Below are 18,214 nucleotides of genomic sequence, written 5' to 3' on the forward strand. Positions count from 1 at the left end.
AGTTTAAAAACACAGACGCGGTACCTTGAGGTGCTAGGGTCCTATGAAAGCTCTAAGAAACACCTAAGAAGCGCTTAACATTGTTTTGCTGGTACATGATTTTTAAGATAAGCTTGACAACTGATTATTCCATTAGACTGAGTGTCATTATTATCAATATATTATAACTCTAATATTTGTTGGAACTATTGACAAAAAGAGTAACTTGAAGAGTGCCTGTGGAAAATGCTCGGCTGTTTTAAAAGCATTTACCTATTCTTTCTCTTCATCCATCAGGGTCAAGCTCAAGAAAAATACTAAAACAGTTTTTAAACCTTTAGATGATATCTTAGAACCAGTAGTTCCATGGCATCCAACTTACAGGCATTTTTGATAACCTCCATTGGCTTTTGTTTCATGGGTTTTGTCTTGGTTTGCTTTTCGTTGTATTTTGTGTTGTTTTAAGCGAGGTTTTCTCTGTATAGTCCCTCACTGTTCTGGAGCTCACTCTGTAAACTAGGCTAGCCTCAAACTCAGAGATCCTGCTACCTTTGCCTCCCAAGTGGTGGAATTAAAGGCATGTAGCAGCATCCCAAGTGCTGCTGGTGCTCTTGTATGTGCTGGGCAAGCATTCTACCACTGAACGACATTACAGTTCCACAGATGTTTATTAATGGTTTATACTGCTCAAATGAAGGAATGGCTGAGAGGTAGAATTAATCTGTAAAATTCAACCGTCCCTGAAATACTCACAAGTACTTCAGACTCCAAAATTTAAGAGTGTACTGGAAAGCCCTTCGAAGGGACTTCAAGTCCAGTCATGCAATATAATTATCAACATTGTGGCACTTTAATCTACAGACACTACAAACCCCATGGCACCATACGTCGGAAATACACTGTTCAATCTCCTAAACCCTGCTGGGCTGGTACCCGGTTTGGAGCAAAGAATGCTGGGGGTTGTAGTTCTTCGGAAGCGAGGTCCGGCCGCTCCCTGGATGCCCTGTACCGGCGACTAGACTGCGCATGCGTGTCAGTGGCGTTTGCTGCGGACCGGGCTGGCAGTTCCTTCCTCGGAGGGAAAGATTCCTCTGCCATGGAGTCCTACGATGTGATCGCCAACCAGCCTGTTGTGATCGACAATGTGAGTAGCATCTTTTTTATCTTTAAAGGAACTGTGTTCTTCCCCAGGAAGGATTGTTTCCGAGGTTTCAGCCTAGGCCGCCAGCTCTTTGTCACTGGCCCGGCCTGTCAGGCGGGTTTAGCAGCCGCCGCCCGCGTCCTCCTTACATCCATAGTTTGAAGGCAGGGCGGCCAGCCAACACCCGTCTAATGGAGAATTTGAGGGTAGACAAAGGGAAGAGCTGTGGTCCGGGAAGGGTCCTTGGACCCTCGGCTCAAAGGGCCTTAACCGTTCTCTTAGAGCATAGCACCCGCCTTCTCTCTGGTTTTCCATCACTCAATTGGCTGCTCTTGCTGTCGATCTTGCCCTATTGGTCCCGCCTTTGGGCCTTGCCGGATTAGAACAGCACTCTGCAGTTATTGGCTCCGGTGCTTGTCGCTCTTCCGGCCGCCATAGTGTTTCCCTTCTATAAGGGGCGGTGCCGTGCACTAGAGCTGTAGGGATTGGCTGGGCAACTCGGGGTGCGGAAGGCGATGGCTGGTTCACCGGTGAAGGAGGACAGTTGTCTTGGGTGTGAGCTGGAAGGGCGATTTACTAAACTGTGTCTGGGTGGGGCCGGATAATCCAGTGCCAGAAATGGTCATGGGATTTCAGTTATTTTTGTGATTATAAATTATAGTTAGTAAAGGTAAAAAAGAAAGGGGAGTGACAAAGCAGGCGAGACACTTTCCTGTTTGCAGTGCCCACCTGAGAGGCAGGGAGATCATCGGACACAGTGGTTGTCGGGTGCGCTAACGTTTCCAGGGCGCTTTTCACCAACTTGCAAGGTGAAGCCTCCCAAAAAGTGAATGGTTAAGAAGGAAGTTGGCGCTTTTTTTCACAGACAGAAGGGAACACCGAAGGTGGAAGTGATCAAGGTCATGTAGCAATGGTGCCCCCACAATTTTATTGCCTTATTTAAATGGCATTCCTTTGCTAAGCATCGTTCCATAAATGCTTCGATAAAAACAAATAGAAAGAACCTAAATATTGCGTTTATGAGGGGGGGCAGTTGTCTCCAGTCTCTGTATTTCACTCAAAGGTTTGGTCCCTCCCATACCGTTTGGAATCTTCCTGTTCCTCCATTGAGGCAAACTATCAGTTCCCTCTGTCCTAGGCTGACCTTTTCAGAGTAACTGTGATGCTCTGGCCCTTGGGACCTAGACATGCCACTAGGTTCTTTTCGCCGTGGGTGGATGGAGATTGCTTTCTCCGGTTTATGCAGGAACAGGAGGAAGCTTAGGGAGATTTTTTTTTTTTTTTTAACCATCCACTTTAAAAGTTGAGGATCCAAGACTCACACTGAAATCTAGTTCCAAGTTCTTCCGTACTTCAAGGAAGGCTGCTGTATTTATTGTGAACTGCCTTTTTGAAGGGGGAGGCTGGGGCTGGGGGTAGCTCAGATGATAGTGCTTGTTTGACATACGTGAAATCCTGGACTTCATCTCCAGCACAACATAAACCTGGTGTACATCCGGGTGTGATGCTCCGTGTCTGTAATTTCAGCACTAGAGAGGTGGAGACAGGAGAATGAGAAATGCAAGGTCATTGTTTGAAGCCAGCCTCTAAGATGTGACATTGTTGGCAGCAGGGGATGGGAGCGAGGTTGATTAAATGAGACACATTACTTTGGGGTTTTGTTTTTGTCTCCCTCACTAGCCTCAGTAGACTTTTTAGCCCTTTTGGGTAGGGGAGTAAGACCCTTCGTTTTTTATTAGTCCCTCTACCCCACTATACACAGTACCCAAAGCCCCCATATGTTCTGCTTCTCTCCCTCTTTCTCTCTCCCTTTCTTTCACTCTCTTGTTTGTGTTATGTGCACACGTGCAAAAGCATGTGTGTTCATGCTTTTAGAGGCCAGAAGAGGTCATTAAATTCCTCTTCATAGAGTTGCGGGTAGTTATGAGCTATCTCACATGAATGCAGTGCAGAAGGATCCAAACTCTTGTCCTCCCAAAGGGCTGCAGCTAGTGCTCTTAACTAGTGAGCCATCTCTCCAGCTCTCTGCTGTTCTCTTTACTCGCCCAGCTCAACATAGTACCTAGGGCCTGGTACCACTGTGTACCAAAGCAGGCCTTCTTATTAGCTCAGTGGGCAAATAGACGGCTAGTGATAGCTGTCATTATAACAAAGATGTCCAGTGTCGGGGTTGGGGGGACCCAATCAAGATGAGGGGTTTCAGCTGTGTAATTCTATAAATGATTGAATAACACTTCTTTCTTTGATCGTTTGAGACAGGGTCTTTCTAAATTCTTGTTCTCAATGTTAATATCTAAACAACACCAACTAAAGTCTTTAGCCAGTTCCTGTGTGTTAAGTCTACATTTTTCTTAGTTGAAAGAAAAAATGCATAGAAATGATCTATCTCAGACTGAAGAAATGGCTCAGCGGTTCTCTGGAAGAGTACCAACGCTTGATTCCTAGCACCCACAAAGGCAGGTTACAACCTGTCACTCAAGTTCCAGAGGCTCAGACACCCTCTTGCACTCATATAGACAGACCCACACACAAGATGTACACATACACACATAATTAAAAGAAAGGCTTTTTTTTTTCCTTTTAAAGAGTTATCATGGGCTGAAGAGATGGCTCAGTGGTTAAGAACACTGACTGCTCTTCCAGAGGTCCTGAGTTCAATTCCCAGCAACCACATGGTGGCTCACAACCATCTGTAATGGGATCTGATGCCCTCTTCTGGTGTGTCTGAAAACATTATACTCACATACATTAAATAAATAAATAAGTTGTCAGTTTTGCTTTGGTATTAGCAGTGCAGGAGCAGTCTGTCCATCCCACCAGCTCCCCTGCCTTGGATCCCTGGAGCTGGAGTTACAGGTGGTTATGAGCCATTCAGTGTGGATGGTAGGAAACTAGGAAACAGACGCCAGTCCTCCGGAAGAACAGCAAGTTCTCTTAGCTGATGCACTATCTCGTCAGCCCCTTGTTTCTTTTTTCTTTTTTGAGATTTAGATACAAGTACCACATGCATGCCTGAGTAAGTCAGAAGAGGGCATCGGATGCCTTAGAACTGGCATCAGTTAGATGCTTCTGAGTTGATGCTTGGGAAATGAACCTGTGTCCTGTGGAATAGCAACAAATGTGCTTAACAGACGAGCCATCTCTCCATCTCCAGCCCTTGTTTCTTTTCTTTAATAAAATATAAGAAAAGGCTCTCACCCTGAAGCTCTGGCTCCCTGGAGACTCATTGTGTAGACAAGATTCAGCTTAAGGTCCTGCCTCCCTGCTTCCCTGTCTCCTGCAAGCTGAGATTACAGGGGTGTGCCACCAAATACAGCTGGTTTTCTGATTTTTCCAGAAAAATAGAAAGATGATTTCACATGCAGTCGTGTGCTTGTAACCATTGCTAGTTAATATAAAGTTTGTTGTGATTTACAAAAACAAGTAGGTTGGTAGTTGCAGTTAGTGCTAGAAGACTAACCACCTCCCACCTGCTGTTGGTCCACACCTCATCTTGGCAGGCCTGCAAGGGCTGTGGGGACAAGCTGGGTCTGGTTCCTCTGAGTTCATCCCTCTCAGTGCTGCTCTTCCCTGTGCCACCTCTGCCTGGGGCTGCTTGCTGCGTTCCAGCGGCTTGCTCAGGTTCAGAATTTAGGTTTCTTCAGCCTTTTTTTTTTTTTTTTTTAATTAAAAAAAAAATATTTTTTTGCTGTGTTTTTAGTCAGGGTCTCACTTTGTAGACCAGACTGACCATGAACTCATAGAGATCCACTTGCCTCTTTCCCCTGAGTGCTGGGATTAAAGGTTTGTACCACTATATCCTGTGTCTGCCCACTTTAAAACTAGGATGTCTCTGGCTGCCTTGAAACTTGCTTTGTAGACCAGGCTGGCCTTAAACTCAAAACTTGCTGGCCCCTGCCTCTCAAGTGCTGGGATTAAAGTCATTTGCTATCATGCCTGGCAACTTTCTGCCAATCTGAGTCTCACCAGCTAGTCCCTTGAGTGTCTAGTCTGTGACAGACTCTGCTCTGTGATGTCTCTGATCTTGAGGAACTTGGAATGAAGGAGAGAAACATAGAAAGCACAAATTCTAACAGGGCAGTGCATTGTCTTGGTGCAGTGATGGTGAGTGCTGGGGCTACCCTTCAAGATGGCGCAGGAGTGCAACTGGGCTCTAATACTCTAGCTAGAAAACCAGAGACCAATACGTGAATCTGACATCGCTTCACTTGGGTTTGAGGGGGTTTTGTTTGTTTGTTTTGTTTTTGCAGTTTGAGGGTTTTTTTGAGATTAGTTTTGCCTTCATGTCTTTACATCACATGCATTAGTGCCTGAGGAGGCCTGAAGAGGGCATCAGATTCCCTTAGAAGTGGAGCACTGCCCATTCCTTGTGAGCCATGGTGTGGATGCTGTAAATCTAACTTGGATCCTCTGGAAGACTACAGTTAGTACTCTTGACCACTGAGCCATCGCTCTAGCCCCTTGCTTGTTTGTTTGTTTGTTTGTTTTTTGCTTGTTTATTTAGAGACAAGATCTTGCTATGTGGCCTTCTTAAACTGTGGGTCTTCCTGCTTCAGCCTCCAATTGGGATTGTTTACAGGCATGTGTCATGATGACTAGCTAAATCTAACATAACCTATCCTGTTACCCAGACTCTTGATTTTGTGCTAGTAAACTAAAATGTAAACAACTTGGAAAATCAACTCTAAAATATTCAGATCTGAACATATGTATAGTGGCACATACCTGTAATCTCAGCATTCAGGAAGTAGGAGCAGGGAAATCAGAAATTCAGGGCCACCTTCTGCTACAGAACAGGTTTGAGGCCATCATGGGATATGTGAAATCCTGTCTCATATAAATAAATTTAACTCCTGGTCTAAGGTAAAGATCGCACCTTCATTTCTCACGTCTTAATCCCCTCCCAAAAGAGCCAACTAGTCTGTGGGCATCACACACCCTGATGAAGACAATGAGCAATTATTAGAAACTTGAACTGGCTCCTGAAGATCTTTTGCACAGTGCTGTTCCACCCACCCCACCCATCCAAGCCTCGGGGTTTGCAATAGGAGAATTCCCCCTCCTTCTTAGACTTTGGGTTCAATTCACAGCCGCACCTTCCTGGGTTCTTATTCTGCTGCCCAAACCAGTGAGTTTGCCCAGTATCTCCTGTTCACTCTCTTCTGCCAAGAGAGGTTCCTCCTCTGCTAGAGAACTGGCTGTCCCTGCTGTCTCCTGCAGTCCCCTCCACACTGCTTTCCCTGTCCTTCCTACACTTCTCACCATACCTATCCCTGTCCTCAGACTTGCCAGAGGCAGACACCAAGGTGACTGGTCTCATCACCTCTATCTTCCCTCCACACCTCTCTGTAGAGGAGCAGGAGGCAGGGAGGCAAGGGCGTGCCAGAAAGCCATTGGTGCAGAGATGACCTTGACTACCTCGAATCTCTTGTATATTAACTGATGCAATGTGGCCTTTGGAAGTTTGCTGTACACCAGAAGTGGTTGAGTGCAGACCAGATCAGGTAGGGGGACATGGGAACCAGATATGGTAGTAGTTTAACCTGAAGGAAGATAATGTATGGTGGCGCGTGCCTTTAATGCCAGCACTCAAGAGGCAGAGGCAGGTGCAGCTCTGTGAGTTTGAGGCCAGCCTAGTCTACATGGTGAATTCCAGGATAGTCAGGGCTACACAGAGAAACCTTGTATCATCAAAACAAAAAACAAAAAACAAAAAACAAAAAAAAAAAAGGAGGAGGAGGAATAGAGTGTATTTGCAAGATCAGATCTCGATGTCTTCCCTGCACACAGTTAGTATTAGTGCCTAGAGTCAGTGTTTACATTGGTTGGGTCCTGGAAGGTATAAGAGATGCTTGTTAGAAACTCAGTTCTTTCCTGGCACTGCCTTCAACCAACATGCCAAATATTGGAACAGGAATTTGCATCTTGTCTTCTGTCTTCAGACAAGTCAGCAAGCCCTCCCTGCTCTTCATTATTAGGAGATAGGAGTAAATCACTGGCTTGTAAAAATACCAAACTCTATGGAATATAGTACTTCTGTCTCTTCAATAGAGCCTGAAAACATGCCTTTTGCATGCAAGATACTTGTAGTAGGATGTGTCCTAGAGACCTGGGGACAGGGAGAGTGCAGCCTAAGGTGGGAATGTGGGTTGAAAGCATCCTATGCCAGTAGAATGGGAAAGAATGCAGCTCCCTGCCTCCCAATATGTACTAAAATGTGTAACTTCTAGATAATTTCAATTTTCATGCTTTCTGTTTTTTCTCTTCCCTTTATTCATATTTTTAAATTTCATTTTATTTATTATTATTGTATACATGTGTAGAGAATGCAGTGTTTACACACCACAGCACACATGTGGAGAGCAGAAAGTAAGTTTCTTTTCAGTAGACATGCATGGCAAGTGCTTTGATCTGATGAGCTATCTCCTGTCAGTGTTATGTGTATTAATATTATTGGTATCAATGTTATATGCAATGCTCAAAGTAAGATCTGTTCCATGCAGTCAAGGAGAAAACTACAGAGGACTTGAACAGTTCGCTGAGGATGCAGTGGAAGTCCTGATCACTGCTTCTAGTCCCTTCTCCTGGGTGTATATTCACGTTCCTACACTCCTATGAAGGGCTTTCTCTCATCCTGGAAATGGAACCATACTAGGCTCTCACTTTTCTTTGTCCTCTCTCCCCAGGGATCCGGTGTGATTAAAGCTGGTTTTGCTGGTGATCAGATCCCCAAATACTGCTTTCCAAACTAGTAAGTCATTTTGAGGCTTGGCTGATCTCTGGAGAGCTTGTCATCTTTGCTCTGTGGCCAGCCCTGCCTTGTTGAGGAGGAAGAATTCTTGGTACCCAAAACAATAAGCAAAGGATGTGAACTGGGTATGGGATAGGGGATATGATCTGGCATGTTTTGAGAAGTACAGCAAAGGCCCCTTCTTTTTTAAGTGAGTGTGAGTATATTCAGTTGGAGGAGGTAGGTGCTATAGCATGTGTGTGTGGTCAGAGTACAGATTACTCCTCCCAGCTCATGCCATTCCAGAGATCAAACTCAGGTCACTGACTGGCACATCAGAACCTTTACCCACTCAACCATCTTGCTGGTCCTCTTTTTAAACATCTGATTCTGCCTGTCATGGTGGTGCATGCCTTTAATCCTAGCACTGGAGAGATAGAGACAGGTGGATCTCTGTGAGTTTGAAGCCAGTGAGGTCCACAGAGGGAGATCTGGGACAGCTGAGGCTGCACAGAGAAACCCTGTCTCAAAAAACAAAACCAAAAAATTGATTCTAAAGCTGGGTGTGGTGGTTCATGCCTTTAATCCAGCATTTGGGAGGCCAACTGGATCTACATAGAGTTCCAGGACTACATAGAAAGGCCCTGTCTCAAAAAAACCAAGAGTTATTGATTTATGTGTGTGAGTACACTGTAGGTATCTTCAGACACACCAGAAGAGGGCATCAGATCCCATGACAGATGGTTGTGAGCCACCATGTGGTTGCTGGGAATTGAACTCAGGACCTCTGGAAGAGCAGTCATCCAGTCAACCACTGAGCCATCTTTCCAGCTTCAACTAAATACATTTTTTAAACATCTTTTTAATTCTCCCATTTTCCAGCACAGAGTTTATTTAAAGTTAAACCACATTTGTTGTCTTAGACTGAGGGCTCAGCGCTTTTCTGCAAGGGAGAGATTACTAGAAGAAGATGGCGCAGCAGACTAGGGAGTCCTTACCTGGGAAGGAAAGGGGTCACCTGGCAGCAGCATCACAGACTCAGTAATCCTAGGATGGTGACTTAAGAGATAAAAGATCTTTTTTTCTTTTTGACTTCTTTTTTTCCTTTCTTTTTTGTATAGAGATGAAATACAGGGCTGTATACATGTTAGGCTCTGGCACTGAGCTACTCCAAATTTTTTTTGGTTCACCATTTATTTATAAATCTTTTTTTCAAGACAGGGTTTCTTTATGTAGCCCTGGCTGTTCTGGAACTCAGTAGATCAGGTTGGCTCCAAACTAAGACATCTGTCTGCCTCTGCCTCTGCCTCTGCCTCTGCCTCCTAAGTGCTGGAATTAAAGGTATGCTCCACCACTGCCTGGCCATTTACAAAATCGTTTTTTTAAAGGCATGTGCCACCTTGCTCAGATGCTTTCTTTATCCTTCTTCCTTCCTTCCTTCCTTCCTTCCTTCCTTCCTTTCTTTCTTCCTTTCTTTCTTTCTTTCTTAAGATTTATTGAGTATTCTGTCTGCGTATGCACCTGCATGCCAGAAGAGAGCATTAGATCCCAGGATAGATGGCTGTGAGCTACCTGGTGGTCGCTGGGAACTGAACTCAGGACCCTGGAAAGCAGACAGTGCTCTAACTGCTGAGCCATCTCTCCAGCCCCATTTAGAATCTATCTCCATCTAATGCACATTGGGAAAATAGAACTAGAGATATTATTTATAAAACAATATAATAAGAATAGATAATATGCAGGTAACTCCAAATAGTACATGTTCTTTATATAACAGACAGAAAAAAGTATAAGGAAGGACATGGAAATTAACTGACCCCTCCCCGTTTGGAGATGCACACAGTAGTATGAGGGGACATTGCTGTATCTGGACTGTGCTCTTCGACATCTGGCCTGAAATAAGAACTATTCCTTTCTGCTGTCTTCTCTAGTGTGGGCAGACCCAAACATGTTCGAGTCATGGCAGGAGCCCTCGAAGGCGACATCTTCATTGGCCCCAAAGCTGAGGTAATTCCCAATTTAATAGAAGAAGCCTTGAACTGTGGAGGACTTGCCTATCCACCACAGTGAACATAGCAATGAGGAAAGGGGTCGTTTTTCCCCCAAGAGCAGACTCAGGCTTTAAAGAAGACATATCTGCAACCCCACATGGTGGCACAGAGACCAGTCTAGAAAATGGCACTGTTACTGTATCTCTATGTCCCATCACTGTCTTGCAGTCATTAGATTGATTGGCTCGGGTATATTTTTGGCAAGAGTGATTCAGAGGGGAAATCCAATCTTGCCTATCCAAGGAATGAGTTAATTACCCAGCTTTGGCAAAGCCCTCAGACAGGCTCTAGGAAACCTAACTACGGAGCCATTGCTGCCCATTTTGGTCCCAAGAACTGAGGTAAGAGCCAGGACACTGTGTCTCAGAACCAGGCAATGAGCTGGGTGCACAGGGCAGCTGGGCCATGGAAATTCGGAAGCCTTCTTCTCTGCTGCTCACTCAGAGAGTCCGACTTAGAGAATAAATGCCTACACTCAGTGTGGATGAAGACAGGGCTGGGACCTGGGGAAGAGGTTCCTGGACAGTGATTCTACCTGTACCCTAGGCTGGGAGGGCAGGATACCAGGCAGAACCGGACTGCTACAGACTGTACCTTCTACTTGCAGGAACACCGGGGGCTGCTGTCAATCCGTTATCCCATGGAACATGGCATCGTCAAGGACTGGAATGACATGGAACGCATCTGGCAATATGTCTATTCTAAGGACCAGCTGCAGACTTTCTCAGAAGAGGTGAGAGGCCTGTGTGCAGGACCCTGCTGTGCAGGGTGCTGAGCTGCGTAGAACTCCACCCCAGAGATGCTGAGGAGGATGAGAATGACCGTGATGACTGTCATATGTACAGCACTGAGCTGTGTACGTCCAGATATACTCTAATCTTATCTCCACACCATTCCTACTAATATATTAGAACTGAAGTTAGGTGTCGTGATGTGCTTATGATGCTAGCACCTGGAAGGCAGAGGCAGCAGGCTGAGGAACATTTGAGACCAGTCTAGGGCTATGTAGCAAGACTCTTATCTCAGAAAACAAAATTAGGGGCTGGAGAGATGGCTCTGCGGTTAACACTTGCTGTGCTCACAGAGGACCCCAGTTTGGTTCCCAGCACCCACATGGCAGCTCACAACCATCTTTAGCTCCAGTTCCAGGCAGATCTGATGTCTTCTTCTGGTATCTGAGGGCACCTAAGCATGTGCACGTACATATGTACTTGTAATAAACATAAAACATAAGAACAAAACTAAAAGACCTGGATAAATTTATCTCCCTCTTACAACAAGAAAATAGAAAAGCAAACTAGGCATGGTGGTATACAGCTGTAATACCAGGAGGCTAGGGGTTCAAGGAGGTCCTTAGCTATGAAGCCTCTTTAAGCCAACCAGGCCTACATGTGTCAAGAAGATAGAAAACAAAAAAATTAGGGCAGCAAGTTGCTAAGTAGACAAGAGAACCAACTTTACAAGGTGACCATTGCCCTTCACGTGTGCATGTATACACACACACACACACACACGATAAATAAATGTAGAAAGATAAAAAGAAAAAGAAAAGGAGATCAGAAAATCAAAGTGGTATTTCCAAAGTCATTAATGAATAAAGGAGTAGAAGTGAGATTTGAACCCATATCCGTCAGATCCTGTACCCATTAACTTCCAAGGAAACGACTCTGGGAGAATAAAAGGAGAATGTGTCAGTTTTCAGGGAGAGGAAATGGTCAGGCTCTCAAAAGCATTCCATATGTCTGAAGAGATGGCTCAGCAGTTAAGAACGAGTTCTGCTCTTCCAGAGAACCTGAGCTCTGTTCCCAGTACTCATGCAGGATGATTCATAACCCATGTAACTCCACCTCCAAGGGGTCTAGCCTCCACCAGTCCCTGCATTTACATATATAAATACACATACATAAACATAATTTAAAATAATTTAAATGTAAATAGACCGGGCGTGGTGGTACACTTCTTTAATCCCGGTACTTAAGAAACAGAGGCAGGTAAATCTTTTGAGTCAGAGGCTAGCCTGGTTTACATAGCAAGTTCTAAACCAGCCAGGGTGTAAATACATCTTTTTAAAAAATAATAAAAATAAGTAAATAAGTAAAAGGGCTGGAAATATAGCTCTCTGAGGAGTGCATGGGAAACAATTTTCAGTACCATAAAAACAAAACCATTTTTAAAAAAAAAAAAATCCATATATTAAAAAAAGGAGAGGAGAGGTCTGGAGAGATGGCTCAGTGGTTAAGAGCACTGACTGCTTTTCCTGAGGTCCTGAGTTCAATTCCCAGCAACCACATTGACAAGTAGGCGACCACAGCAGACAGAGAGACCTACAGAGTAGCTTTGGTGGACAAGGAGGTGCTCTCTTAGGTTAGGGTAAGGACAGAATGGAGCTTTAGGATGTGACATTGCAGAGTAAAGACACTGCCTCGGCATGGCTTGTGACAGCCTCAGCTGACAAAGGCCCCTGGACAACAGACTTTCAAGGCAGGGTCACCAGGGTAGAAAGCTGACCTCACTGCCTGCCTCCTGGGCCTCTTTTCCCAGCATCCTGTGCTCCTGACTGAGGCGCCTTTAAACCCTCGGAAAAACCGGGAGCGAGCTGCAGAAGTTTTCTTCGAGACCTTCAATGTGCCAGCTCTCTTCATCTCCATGCAAGCTGTGCTTAGCCTGTGAGTAGCAGCCTGGCCCTGTGGCCTCTGGGTAACCTGAGCCTCCACAGACACTGTCCCAGGGAGGAAGAGCTAAGGGAAAGAAACCTACTCAAACTAGACTATCCACAGATAAACCAAAGGCAAAGGGTGGCAGGTACCCAGTGCTCTCAGGTTTGGGGTCCAGGTCTGTAGTCACACACTGCCTCGGCCCTTCCTCAGGGTTCCTTAATGCATCCCACTATTCACTGTGTGGACTGTGCCAGCCGGTCTGCCAGTCTGCTGACATGTGATGTAGGCAGCACCACACCTGCCGCACTGCTCACCCTGCATCATGCCTACCCCCACCAGCTGCCGAGAGGGTACCTGTGACCTGCACAGACTGGGTATTTGACCTTGTTAAATTCTGAGCCAGCATTTGCAGCTGGGAGGTTTCCTGTACTGGCAATGAGCCCTTGCCTATCATCTGCAGAGGCCTAGGGTTTGGTCCCAGCACCCTCCCAAAACAAAATAAATTGAAGGATTTCTTATCCAAATCTAAATTTCTAACCTCTAAACAAATGGAACTCTCCGTCTGATACTGCTGGGTCAGCATTCCTGTAGGACTAAATCCAGCCATGGCTGGCAGCGTTGCTGTAGCACACGGGATGCGCAAGCTGACTTACCTGTTACTCTCTGAACACTGAGTCTGAGTCAGGGTTTGCCACTGTTCTTGATTCTCATGTCTGCTATTTGGACTCTAAAAACAAAAACAGAAAACAAAACTGTGGGCTGACATCAGAGGCAGTGTGGGAAAGACATAGCTCTCAGGGAAAGCAAAGAGCAGACCCTTCTCCTCCGATGGCTGTGTTTTCCCTCTTCTCTTGGAAGTTGAAACTGCTTTAGGTCAGGTCCCCCAGGACAGTAAACGCCAGGCTGTACTCTTCATTCAGTATTTCAGGGTCTCCCTAGCACCCAGCCTACTCATGGCCCAAGAGAAGAGTGGACCAAGACCCAGAGCTCCGCTGACTTGGAGCTTTAACACGTGGATTTCCTTCTAGAGTGCGTAGAGAGCTCAGTAATGGTTTGTCCCTTTGCCTCAGTTATGCCACAGGCAGAACCACAGGTGTGGTGTTGGATTCTGGGGATGGTGTTACCCATGCGGTCCCGATTTATGAAGGCTTTGCTATGCCCCATTCCATCATGCGCATCGACATTGCCGGCCGAGACGTCTCGCGCTTCCTCCGACTCTACCTACGAAAGGAGGGCTATGATTTCCACTCCTCCTCTGAGTTTGAGATTGTCAAGGCCATAAAGGAAGTGAGTACTGTCCTGTGGGCTGAGGGGTGGGATGGGGAATAGTAACCCTAAGAGTAGAGAGGGAGGATGCTTCTTCCCGGGTCCTGGGTCTGGACCTCCTGATACCTGTGTGCATCTCTCCTCTTTGCCTTTCTGAATGCTGCCATCTTATGGGAAAGGAACTGTTTCCAGTCCCTAAGCCGGGCAGGTTTAAGTTCACATCCTTCGAGAAGTTGAAATTCTTTCTTCTGAAGTAAATTAAACCCTCCTACCATATGTGGTTGTGGGGAAACCTCTGAATTGGTCATGGGAAGCCAGAATCATACAGAGGCAGAAGAAAGATGCCTGAACCTGGCTAAACTTAGTCACAGGCCTGGGAGCTACGGAGCCAAGTTCCCAGGTTTGTTTACCAGGAAAGTAGAACAAGAACTAACGTTTAAGTGTCCCCAGGCATGGTGACAGACCTCTGTCCCTGTTGGTGGGCAGTCACTGCACACAAGCATGTCACTCCTGTGGGCCTTTGCCTGAGAGTACACTAGGTTTCCTGCAAATATCACTGTCATATTTGATTCTGCAGAGAGCTTGCTACCTGTCCATAAACCCCCAGAAGGATGAGACACTGGAGACGGAGAAGGCTCAGTACTATCTGCCCGATGGCAGCACCATTGAGGTAGTGCCCACGTTTTTCTCCTTTCCCCTCACACCCACCATTAAGCTTTGGGCCTGACCAGCAGAACTGAGATCACAGCAGCCCAGTGCTTCTCTATATAAAGGGAAGCAGCCCTAGAGGGACTTCCCTAGGGAGTGTGTGTGTAGTGCTTGCTGTCCCCACCCATCCCTGGGTACAGATTAGTGAGGTCACTGCTCCCTGGAACCCCCATTGATAAGACATTTCCAAGAGTGTTAATGCCAGAGGTCTCTTAGCTAGAAAATGCCGGAGCTCGTAGTAAGGTAAGTACTTCCCCTCCTAGTTTCCCAGAACTGTTTCTCCGTTTGTTCCTGGGAGCCCTGCCTTTGCTCCTTGAGACCTTGTCACAGGTTTGTCTTCAGCCTGGACGTCACAGACACCTGAGATAGACAGAAAGACCTCTTCTGGTCCCAGGTCCAGAGGACCTCAGTCTCAGCCCAACCTCTCAAGCTGGCTCTTTACCCTGCAGATCGGCCCTTCCAGGTTCCGGGCCCCTGAGCTGCTGTTCAGGCCAGACTTGATCGGCGAGGAGAGTGAAGGTATTCACGAGGTGCTGGTGTTTGCTATCCAGAAGTCTGACATGGATTTACGGCGCACACTCTTTTCCAACATTGTCCTCTCAGGAGGTTCTACTCTCTTCAAAGGTTGGTCTTTGCTCTTGCGACCCTTGTTAGGGAAGCATCCTCATCCTACAGGAATCGAATACCCAAAGAATGAATTTGAGGGAATCTCTTTTTCTGTTCTTTTTGTTTTTTAGGTTTTGGAGACAGACTACTGAGTGAAGTGAAGAAATTAGCTCCAAAAGACGTGAAGATCAGGGTAGGGCATACTGGAGGCCAGTTGGGCACAGTGGGGCTCCACACTTAGAGGGCAGGGTGGCTCTGTCCCCTGCTGGTCTCCCCAAGCTCTTCAGGCAGCACAACACCAGCACCCATGGTCCTAGCTATGGTCTGTCAGGAAAACTGAATTGACAGTTTGACCCTACTGTTGCCATGCCCTCTCCCAGCCCTGGCATGCTGTTTGCCTTCTGAGCGTGGGAAGGACAGTTCCAAACGAAGGCATCTAATTCCTGCCATAGGTGCATTTCTCTACATAGGGTCAGGCTGACCACAGCTCTGCAAAGAGCCTACTGCATGGCTTGCATCCATTACACTTAGCAGTGAGACAGCGAGAGGGTGAGCAGGGATCGGAGTGGGGCTGAGAAGATGCTGCTTCAGCACTTGCTGTGCAAGCATTAGAACCAGAGTTCAGATTCCCCAGAATTCACATCAAAGCCAGGTAGGCATGGCAGCCTCTTATAATGGCAGCATTTGGGAGATTAGAAACATAAGGTCCTCAAGGGCTAGGTAGATAAGTCAAACCTGGCAAGCTCTGGGCTCAGGAAGAGACTCTTGCTTCAGTAAAGCAAGTAGAGCATGATCAAGGAGGATTCCAGCTGTCAGCACGGCCTCCACGAACACACATGTGCATATCCACCTGTACATGTGCTCCTACACATCTGAGAACACACACGTAAAAGAGAGGGATAGCTAGGGTCTGGGTGTTTGAGATTCCTCTTTCCATTCCCCTCTGCAGATATCTGCACCCCAGGAGAGACTGTATTCCACATGGATTGGGTGAGTAGCCCATGAAATAAGAGCAGACTGGGAATCAAGGTTCTGACCATTCCACCATCCTACCTTGTCCCTTTAAAAAAAAGGGGGGGGGTTGACTGGCTGCACAGTTTCACTCACTCATGCTGCTTCTCTGGGTTCTCTCCACTCCAGAGGCTCTATCCTTGCTTCCCTGGACACCTTTAAGAAGATGTGGGTCTCTAAGAAGGAATATGAAGAAGATGGTGCCCGATCCATCCACAGGAAAACCTTCTAAAGTTGCAACATCACCACTTCTCTCTGAACTCCACTTTAAAACTCTCTTTCTTGAGTTGGAGTGTTTGAGAGGAACTGCCTGTGTGTGTGAGTGAGTGTGTGGGTATGGTATGAGTGTGTGTGACTACCGAGTGCCGTACGGCCCAGAAATCCTGGGCCCAGAGAGGACATTGAACTACCCACGATGGTGATGACCTGAGGCCTGGGGTTGACTACTCACTGGCCCCTTACAGGAAGAGCTCGGCAGAGGCCCACTCCTTTCTCAGCCAGGCCTTTGGCTGGCTGTGTGGAACTATGGTTATTACCATAGACAGACCTTGCTGCTGCCAATCTAGGCTGGGCTGGCCCCGCCCCACCCCACCAAGTGCCCTGAGGCCCGAGGCAGCTTCCGTCTCCCCTGCTCATCTTTCTGTGCTGTCCATGCCTCTGGACCAGACTGAGAACTGGGGCTGGGGTTAAGTTCTGTCTGGTTTGGTTTCGTTTGAAAAAGCACTCTAGCGGTGGTTAGAGACTGGGTTCAGGAGAGAGCAGGGTATACTCATGTCCACCTGGGAGCCAGGTAGGAATTAGGACCACACTGGGCATTTGGAAAGGACGGGAGGTAGCTTCAGGGGTCCAGGGACACCGTAAGGACTGTGGGCTCCAGGTCCTGCTGTTTGCTTCTCATCCATCCTGGTTTCAATACCATCGCCACGGTTTTATTTATTGACATGTTTGTTCAGTAAAGGGACTACAGAGAGGGCTCACTGTCTCCTGTTCACCTGTCACCTTGCTTACACTAATGTTTACAGCATCTAGGCTTTCCACAATATCAGGGGCTCCGCCATTTCCTGCTGATGGTGAACTGACAGTATTCATGGGCCTCAGGACCCTGTGGGATTGGAGGCTGCACACAAAGGCACTCCAACCAGCCTCTTCCTTCTCCTAACCCCACTTGCTCACTGCCCTGGAACCAACAGGCTGGTTGTGGTTGGATTTTCTAAGACAGGAAGTAGCATCACTCTTTGGCAGAGGCCCCTTCAAAGGAGGTGTGTTGGAGATCTAGACCCTTTAAAACAAAGCAAGCTGCAGTTAACCATGTTGCCTTTTGCTACTCTAATTGACCAGGGCACTAAGTGGCAAGGAGACCCCTTCTAGTTTGGTCAGATTGGAAAGAAGGGGCCAGACCAAAGTGCCAAGATCTCATGGGCTCCAGTCTTGCTCTCAGAAGTGGTCCAAGGGCCTTTGTACTTGGTACAAAGCCAGGGTGAGCCTGTCTTCACCGGCACTCTCACCAGTGATACCAAGTCTCACCTCAGTTCCAGATTCCAGACAGTATTCTCTCTCCACCATCCTATGACCAAAGGCCCTGCCAGATGGAAAGCGAAGCTGGTGTATGTGAAGTCAGTGTGGCAACCCGTGGACTGCAGCGTGCTTAGCCAGCTCACCTCAGCCCAAGCCTGCCCTTGCACAGCCTCGCAAAGCCACGTCGCCTGGTGGGGCCCAGTGTACTTAAATAAAGTCGTTCCGATAGATGCATCAGTCTGACCTCTTTCTGTGACCAGTGCTCCCTGAAAGTGATCTGCAGACCATATACCCCAACCTGTACAGGGTGGATGGGAAGAGAACTGAGGGTCTAATTCCTGGGAATACTCAAATCCGTGGGCAAAGCCTCACTTCATCTTTGAGAACAGAGGATGTTTGTTGTCTTTCTGAGATAGGGTTTCTCTGTGTCCTGACAGTCCTGAACCCTCTCTAGGCTGACCTTGAGCTTCACAAAGATCTGCCCCTCCCCCCTCTCCCGCCAGTGCTGGGGTTAAAGGTGTGCACCACCACACCTGGCCTAAAGCACAGG

The 18,214-nt window shown here is 47.0% G+C and overlaps 1 protein-coding gene across 2 annotated transcripts; it reads left to right on the forward strand.

The window, feature by feature from the left end:
* The first annotated feature begins 1,022 nt into the window (after positions 1–1,022).
* Positions 1,023–17,885, forward strand: ACTR1A (actin related protein 1A). Of its 2 annotated transcripts, XM_080911731.1 has the most exons (11): positions 1,023–1,123; positions 7,807–7,871; positions 9,782–9,857; positions 10,509–10,634; positions 12,443–12,567; positions 13,629–13,845; positions 14,402–14,494; positions 14,982–15,156; positions 15,270–15,331; positions 16,088–16,128; positions 16,279–17,885. In XM_080911731.1, the coding sequence occupies exons 1-11, from the start codon at positions 1,076–1,078 to the stop codon at positions 16,379–16,381; spliced, it is 1,131 nt and encodes a 376-aa protein (XP_080767857.1). In that variant the 5' UTR covers positions 1,023–1,075; the 3' UTR covers positions 16,382–17,885. The 2 variants fall into 2 exon arrangements, with proteins under 2 accessions (XP_080767857.1, XP_080767858.1); XM_080911732.1 differs by lacking the exon at positions 15,270–15,331.
* The last annotated feature ends 329 nt before the right edge of the window (positions 17,886–18,214 follow it).

This window comes from Micromys minutus (genome assembly GCF_963924665.1).
Source record: "Micromys minutus genome assembly, chromosome: 2".
Classification (NCBI taxonomy): Eukaryota; Metazoa; Chordata; class Mammalia; order Rodentia; family Muridae; genus Micromys; species Micromys minutus.